The following is a 22805-nucleotide window of genomic DNA, read 5'->3' on the forward strand; positions in this document are numbered from 1 at the left end:
TAATAATAATAATAATAATAATAATGCACCTCCATGCACATGACAATAACCTTTCCTTCACTACTGAGTAACCCATAGCCAGCCCGCATACATCTAGCGTTAGGTGAATTCAGTACTTCAGAGGACATATCTTCCAAATAGTCTTGAGCTCCTTCTTTTCAGAGTTTAATTGTGGGCTATTGGTGTTATTTAATAGTTGGGGAGGGCTTAGCTTCTTTGTGAAAATTGATTCTAAGTTCACAGTATTTCCTGGAGATCGAGGGACTTCCTGAGAGGATTGCAGAGAACGCTGAGGTGGAGAATGTGCCTGATCTTGGAAGCTAAGCAGGGTCAGCCGTGGTTAGTACTTGGATGGGAGACCACCTGGGAATCAGGCTTCCTGCATTGAGCAGGGGGTTGGACTTGATGGTCTTTTAGGCCCCTTCCAACCCTTTGATTCTGTCTGTGATATTAAGATCATATGAAGAGCTGTGCAGGATCATACCAAAGCCCTATCTAGTCCACATTGTTTGTACAGTGGCCAACCAGATGCTTTTGGGAAGCTCATAGAAGACATAATTGCAATAGCACTTTCCTGGTCATGTTCCCCAGCAACTGGTATTAAGAAGCATACCGCCTCTAATACTGGAGGTAATATATAGTCATCATGACCACTGATGACCTTATCATCCATGAATTTGTCTATTCCCCATTAAAGCTGTCCAAGTTTGTGGCCATCACTACATCTTGTGGTAGCAAATTCCATAGTTTACGTGCTGTGTGAAGAAGTACTTTTAGTTGTCTAGAATCTCCCACCATCCAGCTTGCTTGAATGACCCCAGGTTCTAGTATGAGAGTGGGAGAAATTTTTCCACAACATGCACAATTTTACACACCTCTATCATATCCTGCCTTACTCACCATTTTTCTAAGCTGAAACACCCCAAACATTGACACTTTTCCTCATAGGGGAGTTGCTCCAGCCCCTTGTTCATTTTGGTTGCCCTTTTCTGCACATTTTCCAGCTCTGTTTAGTGGCTTTTGACTGAAACATCCAACTACTTGTTCATTAACTTTGTGTTTTGGCATGCTTCAAAACTGAAGAAGTTGCCAAGGCAAAAAGCAGCTTCTACAAGGCAAAGAAAAAGGCCTTCACATCTAGCATAGTGCTTGAAATATCTGTACACAGATATTGCCATGATTTCTGTGCACAGTGGTAATCCAGGAAAAGAAAATTATGAAAAGACTTGGGGAAAGTACCCCAGGGAATTTGACGGAGGCAATGTTAAAGAGAAGGGAGTCATGTGCTATTGGCAGATTGCAGACCAAGAGTAGACATTTGGGTATATTTTGTCAAAGCCTCTCAACTTATGATTGCTTTTGAGGTTTCTGGAGTTCCCACATCAGTTAGACATGCTGGCTGCAAACTTTAAACATATTGTGATTATGGGTTCAGTTGTATGCTCCAGTTTGCTTCAGTGCAAGCTCCCTTAGAATTAATGGGAATTGCATGGGAGCAGGGTTCTACTGTTTTTGACATCAAAAATCCAATATAGAAAACTTTCAATTTTGAAGGCTCGTGGTTACAAATCTGCATTTAAAACCTGTCTTCAAAGAGACTGCTAGAAGGGAGTAAAGTACTAGAAAATCCCAGTCTCTGGCTGCGTTCGGACATCACTTCAAGCCACGGTGGCTTAATAAGCTACTCACAGTGGCTTATTTTTGAAATAGTCCACAGTGCCCTGCCACAAAACCAGGCTAATAAGCTACTGTACATAGCTTATTAAGATACTGTGCCTAATCTGACCCATCACCCCACTCCTTGTCCCACACCAGTCCTCCCACTCGAGCAGTGGCACTGTTTCACCCATTCATTACATCGCAGCAGGGGCTACAAGGAGCAAAATCCCCATGTGCACCAAAAAGGCAGTGGCACAAATAAACCCTTGGAAGTTTGCAGGATTGAGACCAAACTTCACACACAGCCTCTCCTAGTCAGGAGGCAACTGATACACCATCAAAATCCTGTGCACTTACACCCAGAGAAGGGAAAATCCAGGGTGCCAAAAAGAGGGTGGCACAAATAAACCCTTGGAGGTTTGGAGGATCGGGACAAAAGTTCATAGGCAGCCTCCCCTAGTTTGGAGGCACCTGATGCACCTGCAAAACTCTCAGTTGTGATTCTCAAAATCACTAAAGCTCTATAGCGCTTTAGCGCTAAAGTGGAATTGCACATTTCACATACACACACTTCTGGCAGAGCCAATTCTGTTCTCACTATTGCTAGAGCACTCTGTCACTATATCGCAGTTGTACATTTAAAGGGCAAGTCCAGTATTGTCTATGGGTTGAAATGTGCAACTGCGATATAGTGACAGAGCGAATTAGTGCTACTGCAGTATGGGAACAGCTGAAACTGGCTACCGCAGTATTGTCTCTGGGTTTAAAGGTGAAAATCTTGCATGCCAAAAAGGGGGTGGTGTCTGTAAGCCCTTGCAACTTTGCAAAATCGGGACAAAACTTGACACACAGCTTCCCCACACTGCAGCAGAGTCCATTCATGCATACACAGAGAATGCTCGCAAGAAGCAGAGTAGTGGCAGCTAGGGATGTACGAAAATCACTTACCTTTCGGGGATTATGCTGATGGTGGGGGGGGGAGGCGCTCCGTTCCTCTCCCCCCCCCCCGGAATCCTGGCCGGCCGGCTGTGCTCCACAGTGATTCTGCAGAGCCGCCGGATGGCTCCGCCACCAGCCGGACATCCGGCCGCTGGCTAGCAGGGACGCAAATGGCGGCGGCCATAGCCGCCGCTGTTTGTGTCCCTGCAGTCAGCCGTGATAGGCTACATAAATGTTTACGTAGCCTATCACAGCTGACTTTTAAAAAAAACAAAAAACGCGCATACGCAAATGGTGGCGGCCATGGCCGCCGCCATTTGTGTTCCTTATTTTGGCACGTCTTAGTCTACATAAACATTTACGTAGACTAAGACAGCGAAAATAAGGGGAATGCAAATAGTGTAGCGTCTACGCTATTTGCGTTCCCCTTATTTTCGCCGTCTTAGTCTACGTAAATGTTTACATAGACTAAGATGTGCCAAAATGAGGAACGCAAATGGCAGCGGCCATGGCCGCCGCCATTTGTGTACGCACGTTTTTGTTTTTTTTTAAGTCAGCCGTGATAGGCTACGTAAAGATTTACGTAGCCTATCATGGTGTTTTTTTAAAACCTAGCCGTGATAGGCTACGTAAATCTTTACGTAGCCTATCACGTTGTTGTTGTTTTTTAACTGGAAATGGCGGTGGCGGCGGCAGCCAGTCAGAAGACCAGCTGCCGCAGCCGCCGCCGCCGCCGAACCGCCGCCGCAGCCACCGCCGCCACCAGGAAGATCTGCCCAAGTTAAGTCTCGTCCCGGGGGGGCGGGGGGGGCAAGCCGTTCCGCCACCGATTTGGGGGGGCCGAATGCGCTGGCATTCGGCCTCCCCGAGATCCGTGGCAGAACTTTTGTATATCCCTAGTGGCAGCGATCTGATCCGGTCTTGCTACACGACTCTTGTTGTTCAGTCGTTCAGTCGTGTCCGACTCTTCGTGACCCCATGGACCATAGCACGCCAGGCCTTCCTGTCCTGCGCTCTCTCCCGGAGCGTGCTCAAGTTCATATTCATTGCATCCGTGATGCTATCTAGCCATCTCATCCTCTGCCGTCCCCTTCTCCTTTTGCCTTCAGTCTTTCCCAGCATCAGGGTCTTTTCCAGGGAGTTTTCTCTTCGCATTAGGTGGCCAAAATATTGGAGCTTCAGCTTCATTATCTGTCCTTCCAATGAGCACTCAGGGTTGATTTCCTTTAGGATGGACTGATTTGACCTCCTTGCAGTCCAGGGGACTCGTAAGAGTCTTCTCCAGCACCACAGTTCGAAAGCATCAATTCTTCGGCGCTCAGCCTTCCTTATAGTCCAGCTCTCACAGCCATACATTACTACTGGGAAAACCATAGCTTTGATTAGACGGACCTTTGTCGGTAAGGTGATGTCTCTGCTTCTTACTATGCTGTCTAGGTGTGCCATAGCTTTCCTCCCCAGGAGCAAGCGTCTTTTAATTTCATGGCTGCAGTCACCGTCTGCGGTGATCTTGGAGCCCAAGAAAGTAAAATCTGTCACTGCTTCCATTTCTTCCCCTTCTATATGCCAGGAAGTGATGGGGCCAGATGCCATGATCTTAGTTTTTTTAATGTTGAGTTTCAAACCAGCTTTTGCACTCTCCTCTTTCACCCTCAACAAGAGGCTCTTGAGATCCTCTTCGCTTTCTGCCATTAGGGTGGTATCGTCTGCATATCGGAGGTTGTTGATAATTCTCCCAGCAATCTTAATTCCAACCTCTGATTCATCCAACCCGGCATTTCTCATGATGTACTCTGCATATAAGTTATATAAGCAGGGTGACCAAAATAACCCACGGTGCCCAACAGATAACATGATAACCCACAGTGGGTTAAATAACCCCTACTGCAGACCGTGAGTTATCAGAGTGGGTTATTTTGCGCAAATAAGCCATCGTGGATTTAAAAATTCCCACCAGATAACCCACGATGGGTTAAATATCACTGTGGCTTATTTAATCCATTGTGGGTTATCGTATCGTCCAAACCCAGTCACTGTGTACTGAACTAGATACACCAATGAACTGACTGAATAGAAGGCAGCTCCCTCTATGTACTAAAATATCGTCCAATTTGTATTTTAATGGCTGATGTGTGAACCCACAAGCATTTTAAACCAATCTGCATAAAACAGATTAGTTCCACCGAAATGAATTGAACTACAAGGTTTTAGTGAACTGTGCCGTCACCTTTAATGTTATGAATTACTTTAAACAGCAGCCATTTTAATATGAACAAAATTCTGTGTGCCATAGAATTGTGAACACCTTGACTGTGAACCATGCTCTTATGAGGCCACATTCCCTCCATACGTGTGTATGTGGGTGCTGAGTCCCTCTCATTTCCTTCCTATTTTGCTATTTCCCCTAGAGGGAATATCTGCCTTGACTAAGTATCCTTGTTGTCTTCTGCTTCACTTTCCCCCCTGCCTTCTCCTTATGATTGTGACTGACTTTTAGCCCCACCGAAATAAGCACCAGATTTAAGGGGGAGCAGATGGTATATGCTAGACTTCTGATTGTTGACCTGGCATCTAATACTCATTCCAGCAGCATATAATCTTTTCTCAACTTGGATGATTTATCAGCCACTCTGTAAATGGGTCATTTCAGTTTGCATTGTGCTCTGCTTTTTTTGTGGGGTCTATTTTGCTTTGTCCCAGCCCTTACAGCTATAGTGGAATGCTGAAGTTAACTCTCTAAGGGCACAATCCTATGCAGGTTTAGACAGAAAAAAGGCCTACAACTCCCAGCATTGCCAGCCAGCTGGCTGGGGAATGCTGGGAGTTGTAGGCCTTTTTTCTGTCTAAACCTGCATAGGATTGTGCCCTTAAATGATTGCATGAACAAATTATGCCTTTCATTACATGCCACTCCCTGTTTGTTCATTTCCTTATAAATAGAAAGTAAATGTATTTTCTTTAGGCCAATGCTGATTTACCCTTTCTAATAAGATGATGATTTTGCCCAAAGTGCAACTCTGTGACCTGGTTCACAGGAAAAAACAGCCCATCTCGGGTTAACTTACCCTTGAGGATGCAGCTCCTCCGGGATAGATTAATCCATGATATGTCCTGCGAATGGTGTGTGTAGGTGACCCCTAAAGGAAATTAGTTGGGGGGGGGGGGGTTATCATCACAAATGTATGAATATAGTAGATGAACAGGAATTAACTTCTGGCAACATGTGAACGTTTCCTAGTTATCCCAGGCTGTGGCCAGGATTAAAAGAGCTCCTGATTTGGGGGCGGGGGGGGGGGTGGAAGGGCTTCCCCTCAGCCATTGGGATGTTAAATCCCTCCTCCCTTCTTTCCATACCAGCTCCCAACCTCAGGTCATATCACAAGTTGCTTTTGAAAGTTTCAAAAATTGTTGGCCATTTGGTGTGATGGCTGTTTGAAAAGAAGATGTTAAGAGATATTTTGGATGGACAAAGTTGGTTGGCATAATATTGCACAGCTCCATTTATTTTAGTGGAGATATACTGATTTGTATCAGCAAGAAGCCGCTGACTTGTTACAATTTAAATTCAGATAACTCATTTTAATGCAGTGGAAGTAACTGGTGGCACCCCAAACTGGTCCTAAAAAGATTAAATGAAACCCAGTTGTAAAAACAATATACAGTGTGGATATCTATTCACTTGCTCAGATGAGCTTTCAAACAGCATCTGAGATTTCCCCAGATTAAGACTCACATGTTACCTGGAGTTATCTGGGCACTTCTCTTCACATAGCAGGCACTCTACCTGACTTCTGACATGCAGATGATAACATATGAGGTGAGCACTTGCATGAGGTGTCCCCCCCCCCTTTTTTTTTTTCCTTTTCCAAAAGAGAAATTATAGAAACAGGGCTTCTACAAGACTGGATATTGGCATGAAGCTCTCAGCTTGTGGATTACAGTACCCATGTGTTGGAGCCCACTCTTTCATCATGTGAACAGGAGGGCCACCACAGGTTTCATATTGTTGCACGCTTCACTTTCCATTTCCCTAAGCAGTGAGAAGTTGCAGAAGCAGCACAGCAGGGTTTGGTTTGCTTTGGCTGAGAGATGAGAGACTTTCAGTGTCTTCCTAATATTTCTTTTATGTACAGTTATACAGGCAGAGCATAAGTGGAGGTAAGTAAACTCTCCTACATCATGCAGCAGGTTCCCAAAGAGCAACTTATGACCCCCCCCTCCCCCCAAGCTAAGGATTCTCAGGGCCTTTTCTCTGTCATTTCACAACTGCAAACTGCTCTCTCTCCCTCACATGCACACACCCGGTAGAGAACCAGTCTGAGACTCCACCTCTGCAGGTTAATTTCCTATTCATGGAACATCTAAGGCATTAAAGAAACATTAGGGTCTTTTGCCAAATCCCTAATTCCAATCAGGCAATGCTTTCAGCAAAACTATAGCAATAGATCCATTTACTGTGCTCGCTGGCAGACAGCCAAAGTTACAACAAAAATTTAAAAAATCTCATTTTTGAAAAACAAAAAGCCCAACCCTACTTTTTTGCCAGGTTCCCTGGTTGTCCACCTAACACTGTAAGGGCGCAATCCTAGGCAGATAGGCAGCTGCCTCCAAACTCAGAGGCGACCACCTATCCAATTCAGGGCAGGAGGAGCACGGAGGGGAAGACGGAGCGGGGGAGGAGGCTGCTGGCCGACACATAGGATGTGTCATACTGGCATTTCCGCCCTTCCCACCCCAGAACGCCCCCCAGAACTCCCTGTTTTGGCCGCTCCACGCTCCTCTTGCGAGCACGGAGCACAGGGCTGTTCCGCACTGCCTGCGAGGCAGCGTGGAAGGGGGGCGAAGGTCGATTCTCCGGGAACTGACCTCGGAGCGCTGGCTCTGAGGTCAGTTCCCAGAAAACCAGATATCCTATGGCTGTCTAGCTGCTGACTAGCAGCCATAGGATTGCTCCCTCCGACTGAACACAAAAATAAAATGTCTGGAGTAGTGGGGCTTGCCTGGAAGTGACCTCGCTGCATTCAGTACAAAAAAAGTACCTTTTATATGCCCAGAATCCATGACACCTGCCCACCCTAACCCCACAGCAGTTTGGCAACTGTTTTAAAATGTGTCCAATTTATAAAATATGGAGAAGGATAAACTGGATGTGGCACTTAAAGGGGTGGGGGGAACAGCCCACCTGAAGCAAGGGGAGATATGCTGTCATGCAGTTCACGAAGTTGAGCTCACATTTGTAGCCATCTGAGAGTGAACATCTTGTGCTGTGATATCCATATTTGATCCTTTCATTGAGGCTTATTACTGAACAAAGAACTTTTAAGAACATATTGGGACCTTACTGTGTTATTCTAGTAGCACTCTATTGATGTGGTAAAACTGTTAAGCAGAAGGCATACCAATTATTTTTTTATATCTATCCAAACCAGAAGTGATTCTTTAGTTTGAAATGGTAACCAGGGTTAGATACGCTGCTGTAAGCATTCTTGGAAAATTGAATTAGAAATGCTGTACAGAAAAAAATAAATATAAGTGCAATGTAGTTTGGTGTATGCACCACAGATATGCATTTTCTGGCAAAATTAAGCCTGCTCTTCTTTTCTCATTTTATAGATCTGTCTCAACCGCCGCTGCCAAAATACCAGTGTATTTGGTGTTCATGAATGTGCAACAAAATGTCATGGACGTGGAGTAAGTATTACGGGTCCAATTTTTTACAGTCAGTCAATACCAGGCTGAGCAATAAATCATTCATTGGTTACAGCTTTTGAAATCTACAATTTTTGTAATATATCTGTCAAAGCCATTTCAGTATGTCCTTCCAAAACAATCAATTTTCAGTGCCCTTTTCAATGTCCAGGAGAGGAAATGCAGTTTTTATTTAACAAAGAAATATCTCTGGTCAGAATGGCCTTATCTTTCCAAAAATTAATGTTCTGTGGTTTAAAAGAATACAGTTTGATTTTCTCTTCTATTATTTCAAGCCTAACATTCATTCAAGAAGAACTTCCTGTTAATGTTTCATATAAAACAGATTGTTTCTGGCCTCAGCCATATAACTTGTAACCTAACTGAGATATTTCAAAAAGCATTTTAAGAAAAGTTATCCTTCTAATTAAAATAATGAAGACTTTGTTATTGATTGATTTTTATACTGCAATGAAGCAATTAAAATATAAACACAACAATCATAATATACTAAAGGAAGAAAGATCTCAAAACAACAGAAGAAGAATCAATCAAGATTAAAATTGGGTCTAAAAACCTGGTGGAGGGATGGTTTCTCTCTCTCTCTCTGGTAGCCAGCCATGTAACCTCAGATGGTGAGGGCATCTATAGAAGGCCTTTTGTAGAAACCCTGAACATTGACCATATAGTGTATGAATGTTATGTATGACACAATTTCACTCCAGCAACTGATAATGTCCAAGATCGCTTTAATGTCAAGTTCTTTGCCTGCCTCAAGCCTTTCAGATTTGCCTCCAGCATTCATCTTTTCTTGTTGTCAGTTCCTGAAGCTTGTAAGAGCAGGCAGAAACTCACCCACTTCTCTATGAATTGTGTTGGATTGTGGATCCAAGTCTCACTTGATTGACCAGATGGCTTTTTACAATCCGTGCAGCTTTAAATGTATACCTTCTCGATTTGGCTGAGGAAGTAATTGGCAAGTAGGCATGACGTAAGGACACTAGGCAACTCTTAAACATTAGAATCAATACACAATACAAGTAGTACGCTAGGTAAAAAGTAGCACGCTAGGGGGCAACTGTTCTCCCTGGAAAATTAACTGCCTCTTCTTACACCTTCTAGCCTAGCAGAACATTATTGACAGCAGAAGCAGATCCCTGGTGGGAGCTGCAGCTTCCAAACAAAACAGAACAGAACACAAACGGTCTGCATTTTCCTCTAGGACAGTGCTTGTGGATAGAAAATGCTGTTGGAACCATTCTGCACTTCCACCATTGCTTCCTAATTCTACAGCTGATCACTTTAGTTCCATTAGGAGATATATTTTGAACAAAATGTCTCTAGAAAGGTGCAGTATGCATCACCCCAAGAAGCGGTACTGCCCTGTTCTATTATTTCCCATTATTCTTGCTTTCAGCCGACTTGGCTGGCAGTGGCTAGGGATCATTTCCATGTATTGTTTCCCACACTCATATGTGCCAATTCTTTTCTCTTTAAGGTCTGCAATAATAAAAAAAATTGTCACTGTGAGGCCCACTGGGCTCCTCCCTTTTGTGACACGGCAGGATTTGGTGGCAGTGTAGACAGCGGACCAGTTAGACAATCTGGTGAGTAAACTGAACCCAGAGCCAGCTTTGCTGTGAAGCAGAAGCATGACCGTGGCATTTGCTTCAGGTATCAGGCTGTGGAGGAATCCAACGTTCATGTCTCCGGTGTCCATTTCTGGGTGCCATTATACAAATGGGTTCCTGCTGTGGGAAGGGTGCCATTTTAAAGGTTAGCCTTAGGTGCAAAAAGATCTGTGACTGCTACTGATTGACACTTTCCCTCATAACAGTAGTAGAGAATAAAGGGAGGTCACCCCTGCTGCCTTCTGAAATCCTCAGGTAGCCAGAATCAACATGCAGACAATAGGGCTCTTTTCCAAGGCTTTATTCCCATTCAACCTAATGACACTTACAGATGCTAATTGCTTGCTCCTACGAGTGAGACTTAAGAGAGCTGCCTACTCGGGGGTTCTAGCCTTAGGAATCAGTTGATCTCCATTTGGAGGGGAAGGCAGGAAACCTCTGAACTTATGGGCTAGGAGGAGAAAGTCCACCCCTTTCCCATGGGGCATCGGGGTGCTGCTGTTGCCGTCGCGCCAAGCGGGCTGAGCGCCTCCTCTCAGCGCCCACCATCTCCCACTTGATGCTGCGCTGGCGCCTAGCATCCAGAAACTGCTGTTGCACCTCCCTCTCCCTGCTAGGGTCACTCTCAGGAATGTGTACCAGGGGGGCCTCTCCCCCCGGCTGCGCCTCTGAACAGCACGCAGGTTCCTCTCCCTTGGTTTCTATCTTTTCCTCAGAATCAGAACTGCTTTGGGGCTCTCTGGGCTCCGATCCAACCCTGACATCGGGTTCCTGCTGTGGGAAGGGTGCCATTTTAAAGGTTAGCTTTAGGTGCAAAAAGATCTATAACTGCTACTGATTGACACTTTCCCTCATAACTGTAGTAGAGAATAAAATGACAAAAGGTTGTTTATTTTCCCACAGAGAGTTTCCTGAAACACCGCCTTCTTCCCATTTCATTGTTTTCTGCCTCAAATTTTAACGTATTGCTCCTTATCCATCTTTACTACATCTATATCTCTCTTCATGTTTGTCCTGTTGGCACATTCATCTGTTACGTTGGCGTTTTCAGGGTGGTCTACAGGGTGGGCAGAAAGTAGATCTCCAGATGTTCTGGACTTCAACTCCCAGCATTCCTGGCCATTGGCTATCCTGGTAGGGGCTTTGGGGAGCTGCAGTCCCAAACATCTAGAGATCTACCTTCTCCCTAACTCTGATCTACCTAGTGTAACTTTGTGGGAAGACACTCAAGATCAACTCTGTGACAGCTGGGGAATATGCCTCTTCTGTATTCTGCTCAGTCTCTACTGAACTTTAGCAGCAATTAGTAGGTCTTGTACTAATAGAAATCTATTTCGTAACCTTGATGAAATACTTAATTATTCACCAAGCTAATTGTTTCACCTGGTTGAACACTATGCTTTTTGCAGCCTCATCAGAGGCATTGTCCTGGAAGATCAGGTTTTTAATTGCTGTCTCTTCGTCTTCCAGTCAAAGCAGCGTTTTCTTTGGGTACTCTCATACATTATAAAACTGCTCCGTAATAGAATTTTAGAGAGCAAACTTTGTGGCTGCTTCTTGCAACGTGGCTAACCACCACTTGGCACAAAGCGGGTTTCAAGGAGCCTCCACATGGCAACGGTTGTTTTATCCCATTTGTATTCATAGTTGATATCAATGTATCACTCGTAGGAGGCCCTGAGCGCTGTTGGTATAGGATTATTCTTGGAGAATTGAGTGGGAAACAGGCAGACATAAATAAACGAGGTTAAACAAGCCACTTTTTAAGAGGAGTATGGCATCACTGATGCAATGAATATGAACTTGAGCACACTCCGGGAGAGAGCGGAGGATGGGAAGGCCTGGCGTGCTACGGTCCATGGGGTCACGAAGAGTCGGACATGACGTAACGACTGAACAACAACAACATGGCACACTTGCTTCAGCCAAGATCAGTGTGGAGAGAGTAGTCCTACACCCTCCTAAATTATGTTTAGGGAGACTGACATGGATGGCCAGCCATGATGCTGCCCCATTCAGCCCAGTCCTCAGCTAAACATAATGAATTGTAACCCATTTCCATTGTGGAGAAAGGGAGGTATGAGATGGGTTCCCCAGATGAGCAACCTGAAACTCTGCTGGTTGTACCATACCTCCACCACCCTAGCCAGCAGCAGTCTTGAGCTGCTGTCACCTACTGAGTGTCCTGCTATCATAGGGTGGCCACTTATGCATCATCATAAACAAAGGACATCCATTGGCATAACATTGGCATATGCAAATTTATATGTATAGGCACAAATTTAGAAATAAGAACTATTACTTAAATAGAAATGCAAGACATCTCACCATAGAGGAAAAGACTGACTAGGTGGCCTCTGTGTCTGCTTAGTCTGCTGTCCAGATGCTAATGGCTGATGGTCAACTTCAAGGCCCCGTTCTTCTTTCTTATAGTTCTTTCTGTTTAAGCTGGACTTGGACTGGCCATCCTATGAAACAGAGGACATCATTAAATAGAGGACAGCCTCTGAGAGCTCTTCAAATAGAGGACTGTCCTCTGTAAAGTAGAACAAATGGCCACCTTGGGCTATCCCCAGTTCAACCAAGATGGACTTCCTAGGCACCTTCCTCTCCTCAGCACATTGTGGACAATTTTCATATCCACACTGGTCCTTCTGTCAATGTTGTGACAAAAGATAAATCGCCAAATAGCAATAGCCAAAAACAAGAGCAAGATACTATACAATCTCACCCAGGAGAAGGAAGGCAAAAAAACACATTTATTGTTATTGTATTTTAAATGGTTTTCTTTCTTGCTGTCAGCTGGCATTATAGGGTGGCCTATAAATACTCTAAGTAAGTAAGTAAGTTAGCAAGCAAATATAACAGCCCAACAGCCAGTCATGACTTCAATAAGCTTTCCTTCCCATCCCCCATAAAGAGCAATCAACCAAATCCCAGTGTGCCCCTCGGCCCAAGTGGGCATGTGGGTTGCACTGTCTGCTCTGACTGACTGTTAGTCTGGACCTCTCAAAGTCTCACAGGACCCTGGGCCAAATCTTGGGTCTCATTGGCCCCAAACCTTGCCACGGCTTCGCTGAGCCTGTGCTCTCTCTTTTCAGTCCCCAGCAGCCTTCCCGCAGGTGTCACTTTAGAGGACGTGGGGTGAGGGTGCGTTTATGTGCGTGAGGATGCGTGTGCGTGCGTGCGTGTGTGCATATGCACATGCTTTTCAGGATCCTTACCCTTCCATTCTCCTAAGCTCTGTATAATCTATGGACAAATCCTAGTACATATTCTTTCACTATGTTCTATAAAGTTTTATTCTCCTCTGTGCCTGAAGTTGCACCTCGAAGAGCAGAAGGACCCTTCCGCTTTGTTCTCTCTGCTACTCTTCGAGGTAATTCATCTGTGCCTGAAGTTGCACAGGATTTTATTTTCCTCTTGTAACTTTATTTCATGCACTGTAAAACCTCTGGTGTCTGTGGCTGTATGCCTACGCTTAACAGATGTGAGAGCAGAATCAGGCCTAAATTTGCATGTACACCTAGGATTGGCTTGGAAATGATATCCCTTTTTGTATGACTAGAGCTATTCAAAAGTAAATTAGATGGCATTTACTGCATACATGTTCCTGTAATGAATTGTAATGCTGAGCTTGTGACATCATAATAATTTCCATAACAATGCAGCGGCACTGACATTTCACAGCAAGATGTAACTGAATGGAAAAGAGAGAGGGACCTTATTCAAACATGAATCTCTTATAATAGCAATATATATATACGTCTCTCTCTCTCTCTCTCTCTCTCTCTCTATATATATATATATATATATTCCATATATATATGGAATGGCATCCAGGAGTCAAATGAATGAATTCAGGCCACATTCACTTATCCTAAATTCACTTATCCTAAATTCACTTATACCACTGCAGTCCTGCTGACTATCTTAGAGTCAATCAATATTTACATAATGGGCCAGTTCGCATGTAACGACAGCCCATGGGTTAAACAACCCATGGGCTGTTGGGGATGAGCAGGAGAGAGTGGGCATGTTCAGATGATCGCTCGGGGGAAGAAGCTATCTTGGCTTCTCCCCCCATGTGTGCTTTGTGCACAGCCACAATCTGCATAATCCCCCACGATACAGGTTGGCGTGCCATCTGAAACAAGCATGCAGCACAGCACAGAGGGGGTGGCTTTGTGCCCACCCTGCCACCTCTACTACATGTTGTGGGTTGTAGGGTGAGCATGAAGCCACCACCGCCGTGCCGTGTTCGGACGACACACCAACCTGCGCTGCATCACGAGGGGTAACGCAAATGCCAGTTGCGCACATGACACGTGTGAGGGCTGGGGGAGAAGCCACAATGGCTTCTTCCCCCTGTGTGGTTGTCCAAACCCAGTTAGTGTGTTGTCCGAACCTGGACTACTGAGTTGTTTAGGGGCTAAACAGCCCAGCGGTTAACTCAGCAACAAACCATGGGTTTAGTCATTGGGTTGTTCAGACCCTAAACAACCCAACAGGCTCAGGTTTAGACAACATGCTAAGCAACCTATGAAGCAGCCACTCGAGGGTTGCTGACTGAGTAAAGATGGACGTGGCAGGCACATGGGACGCTCTCTTTCACCCGTCCCCAACACTGCATGAGTTGTTTAACCCATGGGCTGTCATGTTGTGCAACCAGCTTGATATTTGGATGTGCTAAAGTCCTTGCATTGCACTTTTTCATACACTTCCTCTTTCACAGAAACTCTTCACTGCACCAGAAGACCTGATAAAGTCCATGGGTATGATCCAGCCAACGTTAAATACTTTAAGCTCCCAGTTATTTTTATTGGGGGAGTTAGACATACAATCAGGGCCAGAAATATTGGAACAAGGATAACTGTTTTGGCAGTTGGCCTCTGTACACCATCACAGTGAAGTTGAAAGGAAACAGACCCAGATGGGAGCGAAGTCAGGACTTCCAGCTGTAATTCAAGGGGTATGACAAAAGTGGGGCACTAACCATTCAGAAAGGACAGCCAGTGGCATACACACACACCCATCGTTGGTGGCTCATAAGTAATAGAACGAATGGCTGACAAGCAGCTGCATGGCCAGGTGTGGCCTGTTTCCTGGTACCCCATGACCAATCCAGCAGATGAAAGGCCTGGAGGTGATTCTGAGTGTTACATTTGCATTTGGTAGCTGTTCACTGGAACTCCCAACATGAGGTCCAAAGACGTGTCCATGCGAGTGAAGGAGGCCATCATTAGGCTGAGGAAACAATCAGAGAGATAGCAAAAACAGTGGGAGTGGCCAATACAACACTTTGGAATATCCTGAAAAAGAAGGAATTAACTGGCAAGCTCAGCAACAGCAAAAGGCCTGGAAGACCACAGAAGACAACTAAAGTGGATGACCATAGAATTCTGCTCATGGTGAAAAGGAGCCCTTTCACAACTTCTAGCCAGGTCAAGAATGCTCTTGAGGAGGTAGGCATGTCATTGTCAGCATCCACAGTCAAGAGACGGCTTTATGAATGTAAATACAGAGGCTTCACAAGAAGGTGCAAACCACTGGTAACGCTCAAGAACCGAAAGGCCAGATTAGCCTTTGCCAGCAAACACCTAAAAAAGCCTGCCCAGTTCTGGAATAAGATTCTTTGGACTGATGAAACCAAGATTAACTTGTACCAGAAGGATGGGAAGAGAAAAGTATGGAGAAGGAAAGGAACAGCTCATGATCCAAAGCAGAACACATCAACTGTCAAACACGGTGGAGGCAGTGTTATGGCATGGGCATGTATGGCTGCCAATGGAGCCGGGTCACTGGTGTTTATTGATGACCTGACTGCTGATAAAAGCAGCAGGATGAATTCTGAAGTGTGTAGGACTATACTTTCTGCTCAGATTCAGCCGAATGCTGCCAAACTGATAGGACGCTGCTTCATATTGCAGATGGATAATGACCCAAAACATACAGCAAACGCTACCCAAGAGTTTCTGAAGGCAAAGAAGTGGGATGTTCTCCAATGGCCAAGTCACTCACCTGATCTCAACCCAATAGAGCATGCTTTTCACGTACTGAAGACAAGACTGAAGGCAGAAAGACCCACAAACAAGCAGCAACTGAAGGCAGCTGCAGTAAAGGCCTGGCAAAGCATCTCGAGGGAGGAAACTCAGCATTGGGTCATGTCCATGGGTTCCAGACTTCAGGCAGTCATTGACTGCAAAAGATTTTCATCCAGGTATTAAAGGCGATCCTTAGGTTTGAAATGATGTTGGTTTGTTCCATTACTTATGAGCCACCAACGATGGGTGTGTGTGTATGCCACTGGCTGTCCTTCCTGAATGGTTAGTGCCCCACTTTTGTCAAACCCCTTGAATTACAGCTGAAAGTCCTGACTTCGCTCCCATCTGGGTGTGTTTCCTTTCAGCTTCAATGTGGTGGTGTACGGAGACCAACTGCCAAAACAGTTATCCTTGTTCCAATATTTCTGGCCCTGACTGTATGCTTCTGTCTTTCCCACTGTTTTAAGTGGGGCTTGCAATTGCTTGAGTTTGACTGGATTATACATGCTGTGTGCAGCCTTTGCCATACTGAAAAACAAAGTAAGAGTCTGCCTTTAGCAGATGAACGTAGAAGCTACGCCCACACCAATTCCCTGAGTGGTGAGGAGCTCCAGGGACTCAGTGGTTACTCAGGTTCATTTTCCTTTGGAAGGAGGGATTGCTGGAGACATAAGGGATTCTGTAATATTTGAGTTCATTCACAATATCATACAGGTTGTGCATAGGTGGAGGCAGACTGCTTAAACCAGGGGTGGGCAACATGCAAGCCATATGTGGCCACCCTGGCCTTAAGTGCTGCTGATGCTGCCCCAGAATTTGTGGCTGTGGCAAAAAAAAATGCCGCTTGCCACTGAATTTTGGCAACAAACAGAGATGGTGACCTAAAAGGCCCCCCACCCCACCCCTCAGACAATACTAGGAGCATAGTACACCAGCCTAAAATCCCGTATTCAAAAGGGGGCTTTCTGCTTCTATTTTAAATGCAGGATCACAACGGGACTCCCTTTACATGCACTTCCTTTTCCCCTCGCCTTCTCCCCTCCTTCTCCCCCTTATTGGAGTCCTCCATATGTTTCATTGGTCTAGCTCCTCTTCTTGTGGCTTTTCCTTTTCCACAGAGGGAACATAAGCGGGGTAAATTGAGACCTCATTATCTCCAATCTATTTAAAATGGAATCAAGGTCATTTAGTGCGAGAGACTCCCTGGAGATTCACGGCGTCATCTAAAGGGCCCGCAAACTTCCGTGAGTGAGCAATCTCAATAGCAGGATAAAAGCTCTGTGTGTAGAAGCCCTAGGTGATGACTGAGACTTTGGGGCGGGAACAGAATGGTAGCTGCCAGTTGTTGTTGTTGTTCAGTCGTTCAGTCATGTCCGACTCTTCGTGACCCCATGGACCATAGCACGCCAGGCCTTCCTGTCCTGCGCTCTCTCCCGGAGCGTGCTCAAGTTCATATTCATTGCATCGGTGATGCTATCTAGCCATCTCATCCTCTGCCGTCCCCTTCTCCTTTTGCCTTCAGTCTTTCCCAGCATCAGGGTCTTTTCCAGAGAGTTTTCTCTTCGCATTAGGTGGCCAAAATATTTCAGCTTCAGCTTCAGTATCTGTCCTTCCAGTGAGCACTCAGGGTTCATTTCCTTTAGGATTGACTGATTTGACCTCCTTGCAGTCCAGGGGACTTGTAAGAGTCTTCTCCAGCACCACAGTTCGAAAGCATCAATTCTTCGGCGCTCAGCCTTCCTTATAGTCCAGCTCTCACAGCCATACATTACTACTGGGAAAACCATAGCTTTGATTACAAGGACCTTTGTCGGCAAGGTGCTGTCTCTGCTTCTTACTATGCTGTCTAGGTTTGCCATAGCTTTCCTCCCAAGGAGCAAGCGTCTTTTAATTTCATGGCTGCAGTCACCGTCTGCGGTGATCTTGGAGCCCAAGAAAGTAAAATCTGTCACTGCTTCCATTTCTTCCCCTTCTATATGCCAGGAAGTGATGGGGCCAGATGCCATGATCTTCGTTTTTTTAACGTTGAGTTTCAAACCAGCTTTTGCACTCTCCTCTTTCACCCTCAACAAGAGGTTCTTGAGATCCTCTTCGCTTTCTGCCATTAGGGTGGTATCGTCTGCATATCGGAGGTTGTTGATAATTCTCCCGGCAATCTTAATTCCGACCTGCGATTCATCCAACCCGGCGTTTCTCATGATGTACTCTGCATATAAGTTAAATAAGCAGGGTGACAATATGCAGCCTTGTCGTACTCCTTTCCCTATTTTGAACCACTCGGTTGTTCCATATCTGGTTCTTACTGTTGCTTCTTGACCCTCGTACAGGTTTCTCAGGAGACAGGTAAGGTGGTCTGGTACTCCCATCACTTTAAGAATTTGCCACAGTTTGTTGTGATCCACACAATCAAAGGCTTTAGTGTAGTCAATGAAGCAGAAATAGACGTTTTTCTGGAATTCTCTTGCTTTCTCCATGATCCAGCGAACGTTGGCGATTTGATCTCTAGTTCCTCTGCCTCTTCAAAACCCAGCTTGTGCTTCCGGTAGTTCTCGGTTCACATACTGCTGAAGCCTAGCTTGTAGGATTTTGAGCATCACCTTGCTGGCATGTGAAATGAGCGCAATTGTGCGGTAGTTTGAACACTCTTTGGCGTTGCCCTTCTTTGGAATTGGAATGTAAACTGACCTTTTCCAGTCTTGCGGCCATTGTTGAGTGTTCCAAATTTGTTGGCATATTGAATGCAGCACTTTAACAGCATCATCTTTAGGATTTTAAATAGCTCAGCTGGAATACTGTCATCTCCACTAGCTTTGTTGTTAGTAATGCTTCCTAAGGCCCACTTGACTTCACTCTCGAGGATGTCCGGCTCAAGTTCAGTGACCACACTATCATGGCTATCAGGGACATTAAGATCTTTCCTGTATAGTTCTTCTGTGTATTCTTGCCACCTCTTCTTAATCTCATCTGCTTCTGTTAGGTCCCTGCCTTCTTTGTCCTTTATCATGCCCATCTTTGCACAAAACGTTCCCTTGAGATCTCCAATTTTCTTGAAGAGATCTCTAGTCTTTCCCATTCTGTTGTTTTCCTCGATTTCTTTGCATGGTTCATTTAAGAAGGCCTTCTTGTGTCTCCTTGCTATTCTCTGGAACTCTGCATTCAGTTGGATAGATCTTCCCCTTTCTTCCTTGCTTTTCGCTTCCCTTCTTTCTTCAGCTACTTGTAAAGCCTCATCAGACAGCCACTTGGCTTTCTTGCATTTCTTTTTCTTTGGGATGGATTGAGTTGCTGCCTCCTGAACAATGTTACGGACCTCCGTCCATAGTTCCTCAGGCACTCTGTCTATCAGGTCTAATCCCTTAAATCTATTCCTCACCTCCACTGTATATTCATAAGGGATATGATTTAGGTCATACCTGAACGGTTTAGTGGTTTTCCCTATGTTCTTCAATTTAAGCTGAAACTTTGCAACAAGAAGCTCATGATCTGAGCCACAGTCAGCTCCAGGTCTTGTTTTTACTGACTGTATAGAGCTTCTCCATCTTTGGCTGCAAAGGACATAATCAATCTGATTTTGATAGTGACCATCTGGTGATGTCCATGTGTAGAGTCGCCTCTTGTGCTGTTGGAAAAGAGTGTTTGCTATGATCAGCGTGTTCTCCTGGCAAAACTCTATTAGCCTTTGTCCTGCTTCATTTTGTGCACCCAGGCCATGCCTTCCTGTTATCCCGGTGATTTCTTGACTTCCTACTTTAGCATTCCAATCCCCTATGATGAAGAGGACATCTTTTTTTGGTGTTAGTTCTAGAAGGTGTTGTAGGTCTTCATAGAACCGATCAACCTCAGCTTCTTCGGCCTCAGTGGTTGGGGCATAGACTTGAATTACTGTGATGTTGAATGGTTTGCCTTGGATTTGTACTGAGATCATTCTATCGTTTTTAAGATTGTACACCAGTACTGCTTTTCCCACCCTTTTGTTGACTACGAGTGCTACTCCATTTCTTCTAAGGGATTCTTGCCCACAGTAGTAGATATGATGGTCACCTGAATTAAATTCGCCAATGCCTGTCCATTTTAATTCGCTGATTCCGAAGATGTCGATGTTCAATCTTGCCATCTCATGTTTGACCACCTCTAGCTTACCTTGATTCATTGATCTGACATTCCAGGTTCCTAAATGATATTGTTCTTTACAGCATCGGATTTTCTTTTCACCACCAGACACATCCACAGCTGAGTGTCCTTTCGGCTTTGGCCCAGCCGCTTCACTCTTTCTGGTGCTACTTGGAAATACCCTCTGCTCTTCCCCAGTAGTATATTGGACATCTTCCGACCTGAGGGTCTCATCTTCCGGCGTCATATCTTTTAGCCTTGTGATACGTTCCATGGGGTTTTCTTGGCAAGGATACTGGAGTGAGTTGCCATTTCCTTCTCCAGTGGACCACATTTTGTCAGAACTCTCCGCCATGACCTGTCCATCTTGGGTGGCCCTGCACGGCATAGCTTATGGCTTCACTGAGTTACGCAAGCCCCTTCGCCACAACAAGGCAGTGATCCATGAAGGGGAGCCACCATTTTCCCTCAGAAGCTCCCTTAAGAGCAATACTTAATGTCATCGTGTACTGTTGTTCTGGGGCTTGGGGGATAGAATGGCAATTGCCAGCTGCCCACCAGGAAGAATTCTAGGCATCAGCAGTGAGTTTTTCCCATCCCAATTTCATCCCTCCCACATTCCCCTCTCCACCCACCCCCCAAATTTGCTAGGGGAGTTCGGTCCCCCTTTCACATTCCTGAAATCAAAGTTGAAAACTCTTCATGGAGATCTTTCAGGCCATGTTTAAATATACAGTCAGGGCCAGAAATATTGGAACAAGGATAACTGTTTTGGCAGGTGGCCTCTGTACTCCACCACACTGAAGTTGAAAGGAAACACACCCCGATGGGAGCAAAGTCAGGACTGGCTGTACTTCCTGAATGGTTGTTGTTGTTGTTGTTGTTAAGTCGTGTCCATTTTGTCAAACCCCTTGAATTACAGCTGGAAGTCCTGACTTCGCTCCCATCTGGGTGTGTTTCCTTTCAACTTCAACGTGATGGTGTACAGAGGCCAACTGCCCAAACAGTTATCCTTTTTCCAATATTTCTGGCCCTTACTGTAATTAAATATAAAGAAATCAAGTAATATGCATGCAGTGAAGCCATCCTTATTTCCAAATAAATGCATTTAGGATAGGGATGTTAATCTATCTCATGAGAAAAAATATATTGCAGCCTTACCCAACCTGGTGCCCTCCAGGTCACCATGCTGGTTGTGGATGATGAGAGTTGTAGTCCAACACATCTAGAGGGCACTGGGTTGGGGAAGGCAGATGTACTACAATTTATCTATATGCAGAAGACAGAGAAGAGAAACTGAGTTCATGTAATTTGTAAAAGTCAGGAGAGCTTGCCTTCATTTTGTGGTTTGTTTTACTTTTAAAAGAATTACTTTTCAAAGTAACATGTCCTCAATTAGCCAGTGGTTTTCAGTGACAGTACTGTGCTTTGTTTAAAAAAAAAAAAAATAGGAATTTCTGGAGGAGTTAATTGTTCTCTCTTGACATTTGGATTTAAATACGAACCCTTATAGAGAGGCTTAAATTATTATCCAAGTAATTTGCACATCACTGTTGAAAAATTTTACAAAGGACATTTGAGTGGGAAAAACAGAGCACATAGATTGAGAAACCTAGTGAATTTGACTCTAGCTTTATGCTTCATACTCGCTACATCTTTTCAAGCATTTGCCTCAAATAACAGACAGCAGAGTTGTTATGTGAAGGTAAGTTATTCTGATTGCTTATTCTCAGTTCCAGCCAATAGGTTTAGCGTTTACCCCTGGAAATATATTTGTTCTTCAGCTTTGCCCTGAGCAAAAGTGCATTCAGTAAGCTGTAGGCACCCGTTTTCTTCTTTGTCACTCTCTCATATCAGCCTCTATTAAATACTTACATTGGCCTGGTTTGCACATAACAGGTTGTTGTGAATGAGCCAGCATGCTAGTTCACACTGCTCGATTGCTCCCATGTGGCTCCTACCAGTGGGAGTGACTAAACAACCCAGGGAGTCTCCATCCCTGGGTTGTTTAGTAAGATGTATGAACTCTGGTTTGACAGGGGAGAAATGAGCCAGAGTTCTGGGCTTGGACAGCACGCTAAACACCCCTCTGTTTTCTGTCAGCGGAAGTTGTTTAGCCACTTCCGCTGACAGAAGGAGTAATCGAGCCACGTGAACTTGCATGCTGGCTCATTCATGACATCCAGGTTTAAACAAACACTGGGTTGTCATGATATACAAACCAGGTGTCAAGGAGAAGGCCTATGGGCCAAAGTGGTGGTGGGAAAGAGTTAATTTTACCTTGCGTAGTTTTAGATGGTGTTTTAGTGTTTTAGGGTAGGAAAGAGAGTGGGATCCAGCAAGAAGATTTATAAGCCAGACACCTGGAGGGAGGAAGAGATGTGGGCATACCAGGATCGAAGGCGCCAGGACAGAGACCTTATCAGGAGCCCAAGGTTGTAAAACAACTTGGCCTGCCAAGAGGCCAGCACAGCTGGGGGAGGTGTGAAAAAGCCCAGCTTATACTCCCTGAGGGAGGGGGGGATGAAAGAGCGAAGGACTGGGTTTGGAATGAGATGAAAAGAGCCCTGTAGCCACTCTTCTTTGTCTATTGGTTTCCATCTGGTCTGGGTGGAAGGTGTTGGAAAGCTGGCATTGACTAAGGATCCTACTCGGAGGTGTGAGTAGACTAGGGTTATGTAGTCTTCCTTGTTTTAGTCTGTGTTGGGTTTCCAAATGGGGAGTTCATATTTGG

General features: G+C 45.0%; 2 protein-coding genes across 2 annotated transcripts in view; one reads left to right on the top strand and one right to left on the bottom strand.

Annotated features, from left to right (window-relative positions):
- Positions 1-22805, top strand: part of ADAM12 (ADAM metallopeptidase domain 12) — a 359777-nt gene that overhangs the window by 324881 nt on the left and 12091 nt on the right. The window contains exons 17-18 of the mRNA XM_084841456.1: positions 8212-8289; positions 9785-9893. Coding sequence (XP_084697582.1) covers positions 8212-8289; positions 9785-9893 — 187 coding nt within the window. The remainder of the gene's footprint in view (positions 1-8211; positions 8290-9784; positions 9894-22805) is intronic.
- The window catches only part of FANK1 (fibronectin type III and ankyrin repeat domains 1), a 97066-nt gene continuing 82559 nt past the window's right edge, over positions 8299-22805 (bottom strand). Inside the window, exons 12-13 of the transcript XR_014788778.1 lie at positions 12246-12385; positions 8299-9247 (exon numbers count right to left, since the gene is read on the bottom strand). The gene's annotated coding sequence lies outside the window, so the exon portion shown is untranslated. The remainder of the gene's footprint in view (positions 9248-12245; positions 12386-22805) is intronic.

This window comes from Heloderma suspectum, chromosome 3 (genome assembly GCF_057233095.1).
Source record: "Heloderma suspectum isolate Gila_16-S chromosome 3, 16-S_ref, whole genome shotgun sequence".
Classification (NCBI taxonomy): domain Eukaryota; kingdom Metazoa; phylum Chordata; class Lepidosauria; order Squamata; family Helodermatidae; genus Heloderma; species Heloderma suspectum.